The 21,892-nt window shown below is 40.5% G+C and overlaps 1 protein-coding gene across 6 annotated transcripts in view; it reads right to left on the bottom strand.

Annotated features, from left to right (window-relative positions):
* Positions 1-21,892, bottom strand: part of FBXL7 (F-box and leucine rich repeat protein 7) — a 435,731-nt gene that overhangs the window by 7,004 nt on the left and 406,835 nt on the right. For all 6 annotated transcript variants that reach the window (XM_002815443.4, XM_063724067.1, XM_063724069.1 and 3 more), the window contains one exon: positions 4,023-4,634. In XM_002815443.4, the coding sequence (XP_002815489.1) occupies positions 4,023-4,634 (612 nt within the window). The remainder of the gene's footprint in view (positions 1-4,022; positions 4,635-21,892) is intronic.

Below are 21,892 nucleotides of genomic sequence, written 5' to 3'. Positions count from 1 at the left end.
GAATAGACAACACAGGTTGACTAAATCTGTGGCGTTTCTTCAGTTAATCCCAGATTTCATTCCACTTTCACAAATATGCTCTTTATTACCACTTCCTCTCATTATTAGGGTGATATCTCTACCTCTTCTGGGGCGTAAAATGGTTAAGTCAATGAAAAACAACTCCTGAGTTCCAGACAGGTTAATAACAAGGACATTACAACAACGACAATGACAGCTGTGATTTACTGAGTGCCCCCTACATGGTTCCCATCACAGCATGTGTTTGAGAACTTAGCATGTCTTAACTCCTTTAATCCTCCCAACTACTCACTTTACTGATGAGGAATTTCTAACTATTGCACTGCAGCTTCCTAAATCCTTGCTTAGAGTATTAACCAAAGGGAACTTCAAAGCTTTTAGAAGCCAAAATGACCATTTAGAACTTTGACATGCCCGTGTTCACTTAATTACAATGTCATAAAAGTGCAAAAATGAAATATGACATATTTCCGCCCTTACAAAGCTCAAAGCTCATCATGAGTTGAGAATTGCAAGTCCATCAATGCTCTAGCTTTCTGTACCCAAAAGGCAGACACCCAGAAAAAAACCCTTAGCTCACTGGGGGTGAGGTGGGGAAGGCTACATTCAGGGTATGCTTGACTGGAATTTAAGCAATGAAAAGTCTGTTCAGAGAGTTCTTGAGGAGGGGCAGTAGGCAGAGGAGGGAGAGGCACACAAGCCAGAGAGGCATGCACACATCATCGTATGCACAGATCGGATGTGTTTGGGGACATGCAGATAAGATGGTTCTACAGAAGGGAGCACTGAGTGTATGCAGGAAAGAGATGAAATTTGCACCTAAGAAGAGCATCTTATGAAGGCTGTTACATGCTCTGTGGAGGAACTTGAATTTTTCCTGTAGGTCATAAGGAGCAATTATTGGAGGTTTCATGCAGGAAAGTGAAGGTTAGACTTGTAGTTTGAAACAATTCCTCTGGAGGCAATGGAGATGGGTATAAGAAGGAATGGCTGGGGAAGCCTGCATCCAGGCAGGCAGACAAAGATGGACTCAAGGTACTGGGGAAGTAGAGTCACCTGAACAGGACTCTACTGGTTGGGTAGGATTAGGGGGAGAAAAAAGGATGATTCCAGGTCTCCAGTTAGAGAGGTTCTTTCTGAGGCAATATTATTTTTAACAGTTACCATATTTTATATTTTGAAAATTGGTTGAACAAACCTATGGGGTTTCTTCAGTTAAATTTCAGATTTCATACAGCTTTCACAAATATGTTATTTATTACCACCTCCTCTCATTATTGCAATATATTCATCAATATAGTGCATTGATGTTTAATGCTACTATTAATAAAAGGTAATATGTGATAATGACAAAACAATACAGTTGTAGTCATTTTCAATGACTTTAAAGATAGCTTCCCAGATGAGCATTTTCTGCATGCTAGGGATGGGATAGGCAGTCTCATCTCCTTTGGGAGAATTAAGCTCTAGACCAGTGATGAGTCTTCCAAAGTCAAGTCTACTGCCACTGAGAATGTGGCCACTATCAGAGCCCAGCTGTAAAACTAAAGAGAACCAGGCATAATGAAATCAACTGTGGCAGCCCTCTGGCCTGTCTGCATCAACATAACAATTTCCAGATGCCCTCAGAACAGGAGGACACCCTTAGTAGGTACTGATGACAAATCCATCCTCATGGCCTGTTGAGTCTTTCAAGACCATCTATCTGCAACTTTCTCCCATATGTGGGATTCTATGTTCTTAACTTGGTGAGCTGCAGATTCCCCTCATTTTTATCTCTATGTATACAGATCACCGTTGTCATTGGGAGACATGAGGGGAGGCTACACAAATATATTTGAACTTGCAAAGTAAGCAGGTTAACATACAAGACAGATATCAAGGCTTAATAACGGTTAGTCAAGGGGCCAGGCAGGATCACTAAGGCTAGAAGTGCAAGAATTTCTATTCCCAAATAGCAAAAGTGGTTTCTGCATTTCTGAACTTCAAAAGGACCCTCCAAAAGAGGGTACAATTACTTGCAGCCTGTATTAAGAGTGCATGGGAAGCACCTTTTACAAAGATAGGGATTCCAAAAATGAATCATTTTCTAATCTAAGAAAATAAAATAAAATGAAATGTTTATAAAATGCTCCAATTCTTAGATGTTAAAGAACCCAGTCCTTTGCCATTTTTTTTTAAATGAAGAGGAAGCACACCTAGAAAAAGCTGTGAATTTTCCTAAATCACAAAGTTTTGAAACTTGTTTCCACCACATCACAACATTTTCTCTTTCCAGAATTCCTTGGAGGAAAAATGTAAGAAAACCTCCTGGTTTCCTGCTTCTCGATGCCACTGGCTACTCATGACTAATGGAACATATGGCTGCTATGGTTTTGTCTTGAAGCCAGCTGAAGTAGAGGAGCAGCGAGCTGCTCTCCAGCACGGGAAAGAATCTGCAAAATAATGGGCTGTCATCTGAAATATTTTCAGATGTCGGCTTTCGAAAGAGAGAGCAAGCTGAGAGCCAGCTTTAGCTTGGATTTTGTTGGAGGGCATCACTGGCCTCAGATGCTTGTAAATCCCAGATTCTGTTTATTCACCCATCACAGTGGTTTTTACTTCTTGACCCCTCCCCCCAGACTCCCTGAGGTTGCTGGTCGTGCTGTTGGTTTTTTTTAAGTCCCTGATGCATCTTACCCATTTCAGCCTCTCGAAGGTTCATCTTTTGACTAGGCAGCAAATGAGATAAGGAAGGGCTGTTAGTCCAGCCAGATCATGTCTGGCGCCTAAGTGTGAGTCTGGGCTTTAATTCTTCCTGCCTGAGGGAGGTTTCCAAGCAAAGCAGCCATGCTGGGATTTCCTTCGATTTTTTTTTTTTTTTTTTTTCAGAGACAGGGTCTCACTCTGTCCTCCAGGCTAGAGTGCAGTGGTATGATCATAGTTCACTGCAGCCTCGAACTCCTGGGCTCAAGCAATCCTCCTGCCTCAGCCTCTGAGTAGAATAGCTGGGACCACAGTCTCATACCACTGTGCCCGGCTAATATTTCCAGTTTTTGTGGAGAGAAGGGTCTCACTTTGTTGCTCAGGCTGGTCTCTAACTCCTAGCTTCAAGTAATCCTCATGCCTCAGCCTCCCAAGTGCTCGGATTACAGGCGTGGGCCTCTACGCACGACTTCCTTCAATTTTTAAAAGCACTAAAGATTTAATTCAATGGACCTTGCCCTTGCACTGTATAATTGAGAATTTTGCTTGAGAAAAGATGCAGGATTAACCCAGATGTAAAAAGAGTGCTGGTGAAATCTAAGGAGACACTACAAAATGGCAAGTGATCATGAGCACAGCCCACAGCTGACTGTTTTATCACCCACAGTGGGCACCGTCCAGCCCGTGATATGAAAACATACGACATCATTTTTACAGCTTGGACAAAGATTCCAGGCTCCAGGGACTAACAGCAGGTGGGTGCAAGGATAGTTTCTAAGCTAACTGTGCTTGAGTTAGCCTTTTGTTTCCTATTTCTCTACACTTAGATACCCTGTTTGCACTATCTATGGTTGCTCTGAAGTAACTGTGAGAGTTATGAAGAGTAAAGACATTTAAAAGTCATACTAACCTCAACTCCCAGGCAAAATGTGCTAGAATTCCCCTAAGAACTCCCGTAAGAAGTGGAGATATACCTAATGTTAAATGACGAGTTAATGGGTGCAGCACACCAACATGGCACATGTATACATATGTAATTAACCTGCACGTTGTGCACCTGTACCCTAAAACTTGAAGTATAATTAAAAAAAAAAAAAAAAAAAAGAAGTGGACATTATTTGATGAAAGGGAAACTTGTGGCCTCCAGGGTCATGATTCTATAGAGACAGTTTCTCTGCAAAAGCCAGCCTCCCTACCACCCGTCCCTCATCTCTGATGGCTTGCAAGAAGAGGACCCTCCGGTGGTGGCATTGTCCCCACTGTTTTAGGATGGTGCACCAGGAGGGCCCATAGCTGGTAGGTCAGTGTCCATTTACCTGACACATCCAGGTGCTCCAGATTGGGGCAGAGGGACACCACGTCAAAGACGGCCTCGTTGGAGATATTGTAACAGCCTGAGACTTCCAGTCGCCTCAGTTCGGGGCAGCACTGGGCGATGGTGTACAGCCCTCGGTCTGTGAGCCGCCTGCAGCCACTGACAGTTACGGTTTCCAGCATGAGACACACGTTGGGGGTGTCCTGGCAGAGTCTGCGGGTCAGCACCTTGAGGGCGCGGTCCACGTTGATGGTCTCGCCCGTCAGGCGGATAGTCCTCCAGAGCCGCGGGTCCCAGGCCAGGTTGTACCAGCGGCGGCACACGCGCGCGCAGCGGCACAGCTGGTTGGTAGGCAGGAAGGAGAAGATCTGCACCATGGAGTGGTCCGGGAGCCGGTCTATGCTGGCCTGCTCCTTCTGGGGTTTGGAGGCGAGCCGGATGAGCGGGTGTGTGAGGCGGGTCGGGGGCGGGGAGTGCACCATGGCCACCGTCTCCCCGGTGATAGAGGACGAGGAGGTGGACGAGCCCCTTCCATTCTGAAATCCTGGCAGATTCGGTGGACATATCAGGGCTGGGCTGGGCGTGCTCAGTGTGCGCATGCTCAGGTCGGAGTCTGGCAAAGGACAGAGAACAAAGGTTAATCATGACGGCCTCAGTAGGGCCCCAGGAAGGCAGCAAAAGCACTGGTTTCTTTCTTTTATTTTCTTTCTTTTTTTTTTTTAAGATCTTGTCGCCCAGGCTGGAGTGCAATGGCGTGATCTCGGCTCATGGCAACCTCCGCCTCCTGGGTTCAAGCGATTCTCTTGACTCAGCCTCCCAAGTAGCTGGAATTACAGGCATGCGCCACCAAGGCTGGCTAAGTTTTTTTGTATTTTTAGTAGAGACGCGGTTTCACCATGTTGGCCAGTTTGGTCTCGAACTCCTGACCTCAGGTCATCCGCCCGCCTTGGCCTCCCAAAATGCTGATATTACAGGCGTGAGCCAGCGTGCCCGGCCAGCACCTGTTTCTTTCTTAGAGAAAACATCCATGGGGGCAACATTCTCATTCCACGTATGTCCTCCCTGGGCCGACTCCTGCCAATGCCATCCCAGAGGACCAAGCACATGCACGTGTCGCCCATTCCAGAAAGCGACAGTTCCCTGTGGTCTGCACCAGGAGTGACCAGACTGCAATGAACAGGGTCAGATATGAAATACTGAGGCTTTGCAGGCCATGGGCTCTGTCCCCCTTGCAATGACAAGCCCTGCCATTGTTGTGCAAAAGCTACCACAAACAGAGTGTAAACAAAGGAGAGTGGCTGTTTTAATAAAACCTAATTTATAAAAGCAGACCAGCTGGACTAGTCCCTGTCTAGGCCAGGGAACAAATCCCATCAGGTAATAGTTTGACAACTTCCAGTCTACATGAACGGGGATTATGGTAGGGCACAACTTCAAAGTTTCATTGTTTCTATTCTGGAGAAACCTCATATATTAGACACACAAACTGGTTTACCTCCCTAATTATATTTTGGTTAGATGGGTGATTATGTTGCATTTACAAATGAGGGGAGTGAGTTTCAGAAGACAGGAAGAGTAGTGAGTCGGCGCAGAGGACACCTGCTGCCTTGGCTCACTTCTCCCAGTGTCTGCTCCCATTTCTATTGAAAACAGTGCCCCAGACTAGGGGAGCCAATGAAAGGCCTCTGCTAGGTCAGGCATTACACACAGCATTTCCAGTCCTTGGGTAACTGGAAACATGTTTATTTTTTCTTCTTATTAACAACCTCCCCTTTGCATTTGAATAGTATGAGCCATATTCTATTCCTTGGAACTAGAAAGATCGCTGATAAGGACACAGCAGTTTTAAAGTTTGTGAGGGATTAAGAATTCTTTAGAATACCACTTCAAGAAGTAGGCTCATTTCCTCTCTCTTTTTCTCAATATACACAGGAGAAGAATTTAGTCTTTCTCTCTAAATACAATTGCATATTATATATTTTTGATATATATATAATATCCAATGTATATTATATATAACCATATACATGGTATTATTACCATATATATTCAATGTGTATATATGTATTATTAGATCCAATATAATATAAATTTTGTATCTACATGATATACATTTATATTATATAATATATATTATATAAATAATATACTTAATACACATTAGATATTATATACAATATACATTGGATATAATAATACATATATAGACGTTGGATATATATGGTAATAATACCACATATATGGTTTTATTTAGGAAGAAATGTATTTTCTCTGTTAATATATTTATATATTTTATATATTTTACACACATACATATACCCACACACAGGAAGATGCTCCCCAGCTTACTATGGGGTTTTCGGGCCATAAGCCTATCATAAATTTAAAATATCCCAGGTTGAAAATGCATTTAAAACATCTAACCTGCCAAACATGTTTGCTTATCCTAGCCTACCTTAAATGTGCTCAGAAGGCTTACAATAGCCTACAGTAACAAAGTCATTTAACACAAAGCCTATTTTATAATGAAGTGTTGAATATCTCATGTGACTTATTGAATACTGTGCTGAAAGTAAAATACAGAATGGTTGTATGGGTACTCAAAGTACAGTTTCTACTGAATGTGTATCACTTTTGTACCATCATAAGGTCTGGAAATTATATTTAAGCCATAGTAAAATCAGGAACTATCTGTATAGGTATGTATCTATATAGATATACATACATATCCACACATAGAGAATTTATCTTCAAAATACATATTTCCTCATCTATAAAATAAGTGAGCTGAGCTAAACAATTTCTAAGTCATTTCCAGCTGTAATTATAGTTCTCAAGATTTAAACAAAAGCTCTATGCTTATATGCTTTTGCATATTTCATACCCTGGAAACTAACACTCATACCATCTTCTCAAAGAACTTCCAGCAATAACATGCAACACAAAAATTTCTGAGACATGAAGTCTCCCCCTACTTGTAGTTTTGTTACAGATCTCCTTTTTCTATTGCTGCAATTTTTCTGTTCAGTTGCTTCTTTACAACCTAACACTGAGAATGGCTTATGTGCATCCACACTGTACTCATGGAGCATCTTTGAATTTATGTGCTGTCCCAACCTCCCATGTTAGCCTCTTGAAATACAAACACCTTTCTTGAGTGGCTGCAAATGCCATCTCCTTTAAGAAGTTTTCTTCCTGTCTCTGAGATAGGATCCCTTCCCTTGTGAAGCCCCCACCATTTGTTATACAGACATTTGTGGATTTATCTTTTCCTAATGTGGTTGATTGTATTATTTTTAACATATTAGCATTTCCATTCAATTCAAGACATTTGTGTACCTGCTATATATTTTCCTAATTTTGCATCCCTCCCTGTGTCCCCATATCCTTTGTCATATACTTTGCAGTTCACCTCAGACAGAGTATATTTCCTCATTCTAGTGACATAGGGCTTGTCCATGTGACTTGCTTTGGCAGAAAATGTTAGAGGAAAGCCATTTGTGCAGCTGGGCTTGACCTCTCAATCTTCTACCATCACAGTGAGGAGAACATGCCTCACTAGCCCCTTGCAGGCGCAGTGGCTCATGCCTATAATCCAGCCCTCTGGGAGGCTGAGGTGGGTGGATCACTTGAGGCCAAGAGTTTGAGACCAGCCTGGCCAGAATGGCAAAAACCTGTCTCTACTAAAAATACAAAAATTAGTCAGGTGTGGTGGCACACCTCTATGATCCCAGCTACTCAGGAGGGTGAGGCATGCGAATTTTTGCTTGCACCCAGGAGGCAGAGGTTGGAGGTTGCAGTGAGTCGAGATTGTGCCACTGCACAGTGAAACTCTGTCAGAAAAAAAAAAAAGAAAAAAAAGAATAATGAGAGACCCGTGAAGCAGACAGAACTTCCTCCAACCTGTACCTTACAGACAGGCTCAACCAAGGCCAGCGTGGTTCAGCCAATAACCAGATGAACCACAGATGCGTGAGCTAGCATAAATAATGTTTTTAAACCACTGAGTTTGGGGGTGATTTTTTACACAGTATTACTGTCGCAACAGATGATGGACATACCTTCTATTATACTAAAAATTCCTTTGAGACAAGGATTACATCCTTTCCTTGTTTCTGTCCTGGCAGCACCTGTTATTGTTTATGATATATAGTAGGTGCACAAGAAACATCTTGAATTAAATGGAAGTATATGTTAAAAAATAATTCTAGCTTGGCATGTATTTTTCTATTCCAGGTGGTATACATGCTGCATTTTGAATCATTCATAAGAAAAGAAATCGTACTTCCCTTTGGTAATCATCTAGAATGAATAGCAAATCTTTAAGGAAAATCTTAAATATAAACCAATTTTGGACTTCAAAACTGCCATCCAAGTTACCATGGTACCCACCTTCATTATTATGGGTACTCAGAGATTTATCGCTGAAACCAGTGTTTCTTGGAGGCAGGTGAACAACTTATTTCGGGCCAGGAGGGAAAGACAATCCTAGGTGCTCAGCTCTGACATTTTAGCAGCTGTGAGGGCACTGAACTCCCTCTCCTGCCTGCCTAGGTTTTATTCATCTTGAAGCAGAAGACACTACCTGCCTAGAGGTGGGCCCCTGAGGAATGAAAGATACTTACCCTGTGCGTGGGGTGGAGGGGGGAGGGTGAACTGGATTTCTAAAACTTGCCACTCTTTCATATTCCAAGCACTTAGGAAAGCTGGATGTCTCTTTTACCAGAAGACACACCAAGAGTCTCTGATTCCTTCCTGCTATTCCTACAGCAGGCCAACAACCTCAGAGAACTTTTGAAAAGATGATTAATAATTTGTCTCAAATAAATAGTACCTAATAATTAAAAAGATTATAAAGAATGACAAGTAAAAAGTACAGAGATGCATACCTAGAAGTTGTCACAAAATATCTTTTCTTGATATTTTCCACAAATACATTAAATGTGTTTCCAAATTTAAAAATATACATATATATGTATTTACATTTGAAAATAAATTTTATTATGGATAAACTATGAATAGCTTGTCATACAATGTGTTTTACTCTTTGATATCAAGAGCTATTTACTGTCACTAGATCTTATTACAAAGAGTACCAGAATATGTCTCTATAGCAGGAAAATAAAGCATGGCTTCAAATTCAAAACAAGGACCATTTCCACCTCCTAAGTAGTATATTTCATTCACAGAAAAGAACGTTGAAAGACGAAGTGTACTCTTTGTATACAGTTTTTTTCTCCTATGTTTCTTTCAGAAGACTGGCAGCTAAATGGACATTGGCAATAGCTGCTGATTCTTCTGAGAGTAGAAACAGGGACCCTGATGCAGGGGTACTAGGACACACACTTGGAGAGGAGAACATCAGAGACAAATATTAAGATGACAGAGGTAGAAGAATGCTGCAACCCTCCTCCTGGTCTTATGACATTGCAATACAAACTGACTATATTTGCTGAAAGAAAATAAAGCTGACTATATTTGAACTTAGATTATGGGTTTAGAATATTTTGTAGGTATGAACATACTTTTATGCCTGAATATCTATTCCAAGTGAATTTCCATCGATCTGATGTCTTGGTGCAAAATTGCCATTTATCTTAGTAGTAAGGTGATATGCACTGGGCTAAAATACAGTTGAGCAGTAATACTAAGGGGATATTATTGTTAATTTTAATGTATTTCACATTTTTATATACATTTATATGAAAATTAGCTGTTTAGACTACATCTTCCTTCACTTTTCCCTCAGGCAAGATGGTGAGATGCATGAGTGGTATTTGGAAGAACGCTACAACACTGCCAGGAATTATTCTGAACAGGGAAAGTGAGATTTGCAAAAAGTGCCAAGTGAAATATACATGGTCAAAAGCTTCTATCTGGAATTAAATTAATTGCTGCCTGCTTTGAGTGTCCCTAAATTCTGAGAAGGCCTTTTGGTAATTGAAAATGGGGATTGTGATGAAACTGTAGCATAGTTCCTCTAAACGCCTTCCTTCCCTGCAGCTTCTGTTCTCCGAGGTGGAATCCTTATCACCAAGGTGCAGATATCACCCACAGCATCCTTGGCAAGAAACAATGCAAAGCAGTATACATAAAAAGCTCTTGATCATTTTACTTGAAGATAAAATATTCCCTGAAGTATCAGGAAAAAAATGCCCCAATTTTTAAGACAGCAGTACATTTTCATAACACATAAAAAGCTTCCAGAACATACATAGAGCAGGTGGCTTTTTAAAATCCACCAAGACCTCTAGATCCATCTATATTGTGGAAAATGGCAGGATCTCCTCCTTTTTAATGGCTGAATAGTATTCCATATATATAACATATATGATATATGTATATATTATATACTAAATATAATAATATTTCATAAATATAAAATAGTTTCTTTACCCATTCATTCATTGATAAACCCTAGGTTGTTTCAGTATCTTGGCTGTTGTGAACACTGTGGTAATGAACATGGGAATGCACATATATTTTTATTTATTTTTTTCTTTTTCTTTTATTGTAATTATTATTATTATTATTATTATTATTATACTTTAGGCTCTATGGCACATGTGCGCAATGTGCAGTAAGTTACATATGTATACATGTGCCATGCTGGTGCACTGCACCCACCAACTCGTCATCTAGCATTAGGTATATCTCCCAATGCTATCCCTCCCCCCTCCCCCCACCCCACAACACTCCCCAGAGTGTGATGTTCCCCTTCCTGTGTCCATGTGTTCTCATTGTTCAATTCCCACCTATGAGTGAGAATATGCGGTGTTTGGTTTTTTGTTCTTGCGATAGTTTACTGAGAATGATGATTTCCAATTTCATCCATGTCCCTACAAAGGACGTGAACTCATCATTTCTTATGGCTGCATAGTATTCCATGGTGTAGATGTGCCACATTTTCTTAATCCAGTCTATCATTGTTGGACATTTGGGTTGCTTCCAAGTCTTTGCTATTGTGAATAATGCCGCAATAAACATACGTGTGCATGTGTCTTTATAGCAGCATGATTTATAGTCCTTTGGGTATATACCCAGTAATGGGATGGCTGGGTCGAATGGAATTTCTAGTTCTAGATCCCTGAGGAATCGCCACACTGACTTCCACAAGGGTTGAACTAGTTTACAGTCCCACCAACAGTGTAAAAGTGTTCCTATTTCTCCACATCCTCTCCAGCACCTGTTGTTTCCTGACTTTTTAATGATCGCCATTCTAACTGGTGTGAGATGGTATCTCATTGTGGTTTTGATTTGCATTTCTCTGATGGCCAGTGATGGTGAGCATTTTTTCATGTGTCTTTTGGCTGCATAAATGTCTTCTTTTGAGAAGTGTCTGTTCATGTCCTTCGCCCACTTTTTGATGGGGTTGTTTGTTTTTTTCTTGTAAATTTGTTGGAGTTCATTGTAGATTCTGGATATTAGCCCTTTGTCAGATGAGTAGGTTGTGAAAATTTTCTCCCATTTTGTAGGTTGCCTGTTCACTCTGATGGTAGTTTCCTTTGCTGGGGAATGCACATATATTTACGAGCTGGTGATTTCATCTCCTTTGGGTATGTGCCCAAAAGAGGGATTGCTGGGTCATATGGTACTCTACTTTCAGTTTATTTAGAAAGCTCCATACTGTTTTCCATAATGGCTGCAACAACCTAGATTTCAAGGGTTCTCTTTTCTTCACACCTTCTGTCACACTTATTATCTCTCGTCTTTTTGATAATAGATCTCCTAACAGGTGTGAGGTGATATTTCACAGTAGTTTTGATTTGCGTTTCCCTGATGATTTGTGATATTAAGCACCTTTTCATGTACCTGTTGGCCATTTTTATGACATCTTTAGAAAAATTTCTATTTAAGTCTTTTGCTCATTTTTAAAATTGGATTATATGTTTTCTTGCTATTGAGTTGCACGAGTTATTTATAAATCTTAGATATTAGCCCCTTATCTTCCAGCAGGCAGTCTTTGAACAAACTTTTTTTCCCTGGGAATAACTGCATGAATTGAAAATGAATCTGTTAAAGGTAAACTCAGTGACTCACTGTGTATTAGCGTGGATGGGTGGATGGATGAATGGAGACATGGACAGATGAATCTGAAAAGGGAAAAATTATAAAATCTGCAAAAGGGACACTGCTGATTAATTTTTTTTTTTTTCCCAAGACGGAGTCTTGCTCTGTCACCCAGGCTGGAGTGCAATGGTGCCATCTCAGCTCACTGCAACCTCCACCTTCCCAGTTGAAGTGATTCTCTTGACTCAGCCTCCTGAGTAGCCGGGACTACAGGCACACACCACCACACCTGGCTAATCTTTGTATTTTTAGTAGAGATAGGGTTTCAGCATTTTGGCCAGGCTGGTCTTGAACTCCTGACCTCAAGTGATCTGCCTGCCTTGGCCTCCCAAATTGCTGAGATTACAGGTGTGAGCCACTGTTCCCAGCTAATTTCAAATATAAGACTTGAAAAAGGCAACAATTATAAAATTGTCAAATTTTATTAAAATTATAAAATTTCCTCTTGAGGAAAGACAGATGAGCATACTACAAGTGTCATCAAAGCAGAATGGGAGAATTTAAAGGAGAAATGACTACAAACTTTTGCAATAGGATGTATATTTTGTGGACTGTCTCCTAATGATATCTAGTGTATTTTGTGATTTAACTGTCTCCCAATGATATCAGAAAGCTGAATACAACCAAAAGACACAAAAAGAACCAAAAAGGCTGAGCGTGGTGGCTCACACCTGTAATCCCAGCACTTTGGGAGGCTGAGGCGGGCGGATCACCTGAGGTCAGGAGTTTGAGACAAGCCTGGCCAACATGGTGAAACCCCATCTCTATTAAAAATACAAAAATTAGCTGGGCATGGTGGCAGGTGCCTGTAATCCCAGCTACTTGGGTGGCTGAGGCAGGAGAATCGCTTGAACCCAGGAGGTGGAGGTTGCAGTGAGCCGAGATTGAGCCACTGCACTCCAGTATGGGTGACAGAGGGAGACTGTCTCAAAACAAAAAAACAAACAAAAAATAACAAGCCCACATTGATGCCTGCAGGAAGATACACAGAGTAGATGGCAAGGAATACACAGCGATAGACATTTGGCATTAAAATTCAGTAAACTGCACTGCTGCAGATTTTTGTTGCATTACAGATTTATAGGCAAAAGAGACCATTCGTTTATTGGATCATTTAATATACATTGTTACTGCTGCCCAAGTGCCCAGTTGGGTCTAGAAAGGGAGGAGTCATTGCATTTAACTGGATTATAAAGCAATTTTTTTTTTTTTTTGAGACGGAGTCTCGCTCTGTCATCCAGGCTGGAGTGCAGTGGTGTGATCTTGGCTCACTGCAACCTCCGCCTCCTGGGTTCAAGTGATTCTCCTGCCTCAGCCTCCTGAGTCGCTGGGATTATAGGCGCCTGCCAGCACGCCTGGCTAATTTTTGTATTTTTAGTAGAGATGGGGTTTCACCATGTTGGTCAGGCTGGTCTGGAATTCCTGACCTTGTGATCTGCCCACCTCAGCCTCCCAAAGTCCTGGGACTACAGGTGTGAGCCACCATGCTTGGCCTAAAGCAAATATTTTTACCCCACCTCCTTTCTGCACCATGGTCCTGTTAAAGTACCTCCACACAACTGTTCTGACATCTCTAATTTCTTTCTTATGTCCTTCAGGGTGAGAGAAAAATGGCTCTATGGTGAGAATGCCTCCAAATCATGCAAAACCCAGCATGGTAAAGAATAGAATGGTTTGTTTAAGTCTGAGAAAAAAGTCAGTTTTCAGAAGTCCAAGATGAAAACAATAAATATAACGTTTGAATTAAACAATATTCTTAGTGAACTTTTGGATTTTCTCAATATAAATGTAATATTTTCTTGACACAATGATGATCCTTAACTCAAATATATGTAACCATACTTTTTTATGTTAATATAATCATCTGTTGGCTAAACTAAGAGAGGATTCTTTAAAGTTTAAGAACTTGTGGTTCCATTAATAATTTAAAGTACTTTCAAGTATATAATTTGTGTGGGAACAGTATGTTTTTTATTCTTAAATTACTTTAAATGTGTAGAGTACCAAAAAAGTATAGCTGTCTTTTTCTGGGGAAAAAAAATCCTAAAAACTTTCTCACGGTTTCAAAAGTCTTGGAAATTTTATATTGTTAGTAATTACAGTATAGTATCAAAATATTCAAGACATCTCAGACACACATGCTTATTAGACACATTTTCTTTTAACTAGATAGCTGCCTGTTTTGTACAAATTTTTATTTTCAAACCACTGTTGTTTACACTCTAGGAAGTCATATTTACATTACAATGGCCTTTCAAAGTCAAAATTTACAAAGCTCCTCTTCATCTCCCCACTCTGATTACCAAAACTTTTGTGCAAGATGCTTTCTATTATAAGCTGTCTTTTTCCTCAATAACTCTTGCCATAAAAAGCAAGGTTTCTTTTCTTAGCTTAAACTCAAGCTTAAAAAAATAGATCAATAAAACCTAGCTAGTGAGAAAAGAACACAATCTGAGCGATCATTTTTCTTCTTGTTTTACTTAAAAATATTTTCTTTTAATGTGGTTCAGATCATCTACACAACCTAGAACCTACTTAAGGCATTAGTTGTGATAAAGTAGAAATGTATGCAGACGTTAATCTTGCATTTCACCTGGAGGGAGTTAGCTTTAGGACTCAAGAGTTCTTGCTGAGAATATCGTCCAGCAGTTGGTACCCCCAGGATCAGACGATGGCAGAGACTCCTGTCCAAGGACAAAAGACCTGCTTTCTTGGTCACATGGACCAGTCTGATAAGGGTAGCATTGTGGTGACTGATGTGTGGGAACTTGGTGAGGATGGTGGAACTCATCTAATATCAGTCACAGAGGCCAGTCCACTGTTCAGCAATTTACTGAGTCACAAACCCCAGTTTTCCAGTGTTGCCCAGTTTTTGAGTCTGATACCAACTGAGCGTGGGTTTTGTTTTTCCTTTAGCTCTTCTAGAAGGGAATATTCATACAGCTAAGGAAATGTTTAAGCCACATTGCTCTAAAATCCATAAACCTATTAATGAAATGTACAGAATGCACTTTTGAAATCTATAATACAGTTTGATTTTTGCCTCCAGTGTGAGTATCTAGAAAGTATCTTCTAAGAAATTTCTGTCCGAATAAAGATTGGGTGGCCTCAGAAACTGTGTGAGTCCTAGATTATAATTCATCAGACTCTTCATGGTTTTATCGAACAACTTCTTAGTACCCTCTTTTTCCTTAAATGGCAGAAGGACTTTATTCTTTTCTTTTTTTCTTTTGAGACGGAATCTCACCCTGTCACCCAGGCTGGAGTGCAGTGGCGTGATCTCAGCTCATTGCAACCTCTGCCTCCCAGGTTCTAGTGATTCTCCTGCCTCAGCCTCCTGAGTAGCTGGGATTATAGGCGCACACCACCATGCCCAGGTAATTTTTGTATTTTTTGTAGAGATGGGGTTTCACCATGTTGGCCAGGCTGGCTTCGAACTCCTGACCTCAAGTCATCTGCCCGTCTCGGCCTCCCAAAGTGCTGGGATTACACGCATGAGCCACTGCGTCTGGCCTATATTATTTATTCTTTAATGGAAAGCAGGAAGTTTCATTTTCATCCCTGAGCTAGAGTAGCATTGCTATTAGAGGCCACTTTTTTCACAAGGCAAGGGGTTAATCTCCTATGGTAGAGAATGTTTCTAGAATATCTTTAAACATTTGCTCATGTCCCTTTTTACTGAGAAAAAAAAAAAGGCGTAAGCCTCTGATTTAAAGTCTTTGGCAGGCAGTAGTATTTCGCTAGCATCTTCCTTCCTTCCTTCCTTCCTTCCTTCCTTCCTTCCTTCCCTCCCTCCCTCCCTTCCTTTACTTTCTTTCATTTTATTTTTGAGACAGGGTCTTACTCTGTCACCCAGGCTGGAGTGTAGTGACATGATCAAAGCTCACTGCAACCTTGAACCCCTGGACTCAAGGGATCCTCCTGCTTCAGCCTCCCAAGTAGATGGAACTACAGGCACATGCCACCATGCCTGACTCATTTTTAAACTTTTCTGTAGAGATGAGATCTTGCTATATTGCCCATGTGCTGAACTCCTGGGCTCAAGTGATCTTCCCACCTCAGCCTCCAACGTATTGGGATTACAGGTGTGATTTTTTTTTATTTCAAAATCACCATATATTTATGGCAAGTGATACTGGTTTTCCAAGTAAAACTATAATATTCAGCTTTTAAATAATAATTTAAGTTTACTTTAAAAATATTAAGTGAATATCAGTTGAAGTGGTGAGCATATATGGAAAAAATCATGAGAGCAGAATGTCAATGTCTTAAGTTTAGAAAACATTGTTGAGGTGGAAAGAGCATGGACAGAAAAACCTGGATTCCTAACTCTACTATGTGCAGCTTCTATCATCTGAGGCAAGACACTGAAACTCCATGAGCCACAGATTCCTCTTATGTAAACTGGAAATAAGTCTACCCACTTCACAGAGTATTTAGGCAGAGTCTATGAAAAGTGATACTACCATCAGTACAGGCATTAAAACAGTTACACAACTTCTATTGAGGACCTCATGGGAAATGCATTCTGGGCCCTCCTGCTATAGGGCAATGTTTTTAGGGGCATATTATTCTGGATTCCCTGGAATAGTCTCATCTTCATAAATTCCTTATTATTGCCTCCATTTACCTTTGGCTGGAGGTGGAGGGAAGATAAAGATAAATTCCATGGTTAGAGCACAATGTACTTACTCTTTGTTAATAAAATATGGCCATTTCATTTATTGGTAAAGGAATATTGTAATTGTGAAAGCCCCTTTTCATAGTTTATTAAATGAAATTCATTTTTCTCAGATATGGTAGACTGCTTTCTCCTTGAAATTTTTCCTCTGCCTTCTGCAACACTGTCCTCTCTTCTGCTTTTCCTTTCTGCTTCTCAGGTGTTGTTTGCTCACTCTCTTTTGTGGTGTACAACTTATACACTGGTGTTCCCCAAGGGTTGCACTCTTAACTCATCTCTGTATCTGGCTCCCTGCTCGATGGGCTCATCGCCCACAAGGCTTCAGCAATTGCCTATAAGCTAATGACTCCCCAGATTCGATTTTCAATCTAGACCATGCTCCTCCTATCTCTGCATCTCTCTCAAATATCAAACACACATGTTTAAGTACCTGCTAGGTCAGTGCTCTCTAATATGGTAACCACTAGGCACAGGTGACTATTGGAAATTAAATTTATTAAATTAAACTGAAAATTCAGGTCCTCAGGTGCACTAGCCACATTTCAAGAGCTCAGCAGCCACAAAACAGCATTTTACATAGCACAGGCATAGAATGATTCCATGGAGTTCTATGGACAACTAGTCCTCTCCCCACAAGTGTATTTGATGTATCGCCAATACAATGTGTACAAGGGTGAACTCACCAATATCCTTTGCAAAACAAACGTTCTGCCTTACATTCTGTATTATCATTAGTGGCATCACCATTCATCAGGTCTGCCTCCCAGGATAGAACCCTAGGAATCATCTTGAATCCTCCCTGACCCTCATCTACCTATATCTAATCTGTCCCCAAGTCCCTCACTCTGACTGGCTATGGATTTCACGTCTGTTTCCCTTCTCTCTCCACTGCTCCCACCCTGCTCAAGTGCTCATCATCTCTCATCTCCTTTCAACAACTCGTTAACTGAGACTCCTGATTCTGGTCTTCCTTCCCACCCTCCACCTTACTAATATGGACTCCATCCTGCATTCAGGGTTCACTTTCTAAAATATGGACCATTTTTCCCGGCATCAAAACCTTGACTAGCTCATTCCTTCTGTTTTGGGTTGAATTGTGTCCCCTGCAAAAGATATGATGAAGTCTTAACCAGCCCCGTTCTGTGAAAGTGACCTTATTTGGAAATAGGGTCTATTGATGTATTAGGTTAAGATGAGGTCATGGCTCGATTAGAGTAGACTCTTAATCCAATATGACTAGTGTCTTCATAAGCAGGCAAGACAGAGACACAGGGTAGAGATACAGAAAGACTCATATGCAGAGGGAGATGGCAATGTGAAGACGGAGGCCGAAACTAGAGTTACACTGCGACACTCCAGAAACATCTGGGGCTTCCAGGAGCTGCAAGACACAAGAAAGGATCGTACCCTACATCTCTGTCAACACCTTGGTTTTGGGAATTCCAACCTCTAGAACTGTGAGACAATAAATTCTGTTGCTTTATGCCACCTGGTTTGCAGTATTTGGTTACAGCAGCCCAGGAAGCCAGTACAGCTCTTTCCACACTTTTGTATTGACAGCTTACTATATGCCAGGCATTGTATGGAACACTACCCAGGGAACAAAATTCATTTTCTAGAGTGTGTATGAGATTCTTCCCCAAAATTTACATCTCAGAGCACATGCTGATGTTCTCCCAGCCCAGAAGTCCTGTTTCTCCAGATTAACTGCTGAATTTTCAGTCATTACTCAAGTTCCTGGTCAGAAGTCAGCTTTTCTGCCAAGCCTTCCCAGATCCAGCGAGGCTGAATTATTAATATTTAGCTACTTTTAGTGTTTCCACTGAATTCAAATATATCTGCATCATAGCCCTTTGCACAGAGTGCCTCTCCATCCAGTATACTGTGAGCACTTTGAGGCCAGGAGATGCCTCCTTCATCTCTGAGTCAGTCCAGAGTCTTATCTGGATTCAGCCACCCAGAAGCTGCTCAACTAATGCACCAAGGCGAGAATGTGCTCGCTTGGTCCTACCACAAATCACTTTCATTTTCTTTTTGGTTGCAGCTGGAAATATTTACAGGAATTACTTGGAGGAACCAGATGTTTCAGATTGAAGAAGTTGGAACATTTCTGTGATTTATCAACATTTCATTTTTAGGTCTTTTGTTTTTGCCCCTCCACTTAATTTAGGCTTAGCTAGTACATACACTTAGTTTAATAGTATTAATCTACTCAGAAGATATTTAAAAAGACACATGTACACCCAAAAACAATCTCATGCAGCCCACATCACCTAAAGCATCGCAGAGCCAAATGGTGCTTTTTTCTTCATAATACCTGCTATCATAGATTATCCAGATCCCTGCTCATTCCTTTTTTTTTTTTTTGAGAGGGAGTCTTGCTCTGTTGCCCAGGCTGGAGTGCAGTGGTGTGATCTCGGCTCACTGCAAGCTCTGCCTCCCAGGTTCACACCATTCTGCCTCAGCCAAGGAATAGCTGGGACTACAGGCGCCCGCCACCACGCTCGACTAATTTTTTGTATTTTTAGTAGAGACGGGGTTTCACCGTGTTAGCCAGGATGGTCTCGATCACCTGACCTCGAGATCTGCCCGCCTTGGCCTCCCAAAGTGCTGGGATTACAGGCGTGAGCCACTGCGCCCGCCCGGCCCCCTGCTCATTTCTAATAACAACGATACCTGAAAACTCACAATAAATAAAAATGAGTAACACTTTTACATTGGCCCAGAATTTTAAGATCTCTACCATTGAAATTTAGTTACCTAAGATGTAACAGAAACTTTTGTTTGTATTCCTGTCCCCCTGCCCTCCCCAACCCCCGAACTAAGTCACACATCAACTGTAATAACTGGAACTGGCTTCTCTTTGACAGTGTGGAAGCGACAGTATTTCTAATTCCCTGTCTTCCAGATAGCTCAGAGATAGTTTTGCAAAGCTTGGGAAAGGAGCCAGCTCTGGTCTTGACAAGAGAAGAAATACATGTATTTTCATGCAAAGGCTTGCAATCCATAATTTTCAGTCTTCGAGTTGCACTTTATGTAGCAGCCTTAATTATTTTCTACCTTCAACTGTCAGATAATTCTTTAGTCTCATTTCCCCATGAATAGTTACAAAATTCCAACGTTTGCATCTTTACAATAGATGGCATAGTATTGAATTTAGATTCTAGTAAAAAGATACTAATACATTTTCAGTTCACAGCAGAAAACAAGCCCCACAGGGAGCAATAGTCTAGCTCACAAATTCAACTTTCAACAAGAAAAAAAGAGAAATCTCCACTAAACTTACGACCATGTAAAAGATCAATAATTAATTAGAACACTTTCATAGCATAGAGAATCCTTGCATTTCCTTAGTCATTTGAAAATATGATCCACTGTTGTTGAAAATCTTTACAATAATTTCTTTTAACATAAAGTTTTGTGTAAAGCACTTACTATATCCAAGGCACTCTTCTAAGTGCTAAACAAATATAAACTCATAAATTCCACATTCCCATTAACATTTTTAAATGCTTGGAAAAACCAGTGACCCAAGGATATAGAGAAACATTTTATTCTTTCTATATTATCAAATATAGAGAGAAAGAACATGTAAAGAGACTTAGTACACTTAAACATTGTTTAATTTCTCTGCTAAGGGTCTCTCTGCAGCATGGTGGGCTCTGATTCTAAAGGTCACCTTATACTGACCTGGGATACATTTTGCATGGGTAGTTCCCTGGGCCTACTACAGTCTAAGTTCATAATCTCTTCTTTAAAGATCCCAGAGCCCCTTTCTAGGGCAGGGCTTTTCCAGTGAATGGACCCAATATTAAGTAGCACAAAGACTGGCGTTTCAGTGGGTCCCTGAGTGTGGGAGGCAGGACTTTCATGGTGGAGTAACATGGGCCTAATTCTAGAGTGATCATCTTAGTTTTCAGAACTTGTCATACTTTTTTTGTTTTTAATAGAAAGCTCCATTTTAATGCAAAGTTAATAATAATGTTTTGGAAATTCAGTTGTGGAGTAGAATTCAAGCAAACTGAAATACTTCTGGAAAATCCTTCTACATCAACTACATAAAATAGCTCTATAGAATGGGGACCTATCATAAACTCTGCAAAGCACCCATATCTCAACAGCCTATAATTTCTGAGTCATGCTTCTCTTTAGAAAGATACTTATAAGTTTCTATTTAGTGGCTATATTTCTTAATAGCGTTTAGATCAAGTTTGAAAAAATAAATTTAAATGTAACTATATAACATAGCATTGACCAATGTGTAAAGCTCCTCAATAAAATTTTGCATCTCATTAAAAAAAAAAAAATGCTTGGGGTAGAGGTTTAGAACCAGGAGGTAAGGAAGTATACATTTGATATGTTGGCGATGATCTTTATTTAGAATCACTTTTCTAGGCAACCTTTGCTTTTAGTTCCCTTTTAAGCAAATTCAAGGCATATAACTCAATCATAAAATAAACAGAATGGTGGATTCTGGCTCATCATTTATGTTGATATTTTATATACCAGGATGTTGCATATTCAGCATCCTAGTATGGTAACATCCTAGTTGGTTATAGTTCCTGTTCCCTCCAGGAAGTTATGATTTTACATTGTGACATGGGTGGGGTTGGGGTTGGGGTTGAAGAGGAGGCACAAGGGTAGATTGAGTATATTAATTATGACCTATCATCTCCATTCCTGCCTTCTGTTTTCTTTCCTATGTGTCCCCCAACCCATATCACAATATTCACAGTTTTCTGATGGGCAGACCACTTTGTTTATCTTCATAAGTTTAGAACTGAACTGAAAATACTTAATTTTTGCCAGCAAATGTTAACAGTCTGACATTATATTCCAGGCTGGTGGCCTGAGCTTTTTTCAAGATTTTGTTGTTGTTGTTACATTTGTTTGTTTGGTTTTTAAATATCTCTCTGTTAAATTAGTAAAAGCAGAGAGGACTGAAGATACAAAAAAAAAAAAAACACCATTTTTCCATATTAATTATTTGTAGGACTGAACACAGGTTGACCAGATGGAAGCCTCGGGGTGGAAATTGTTTTGGTTCATTCAATACAAACTGTCTTAAAAAGGATTCCTCACTCTAGGCCAGATTATTTGCAGGCTGGCCTCCAAGCAAT

This window comes from Pongo abelii, chromosome 4 (genome assembly GCF_028885655.2).
Source record: "Pongo abelii isolate AG06213 chromosome 4, NHGRI_mPonAbe1-v2.0_pri, whole genome shotgun sequence".
Lineage (NCBI taxonomy): Eukaryota > Metazoa > Chordata > Mammalia > Primates > Hominidae > Pongo > Pongo abelii.
This window is presented reverse-complemented; position numbering and strand designations above follow the sequence as displayed.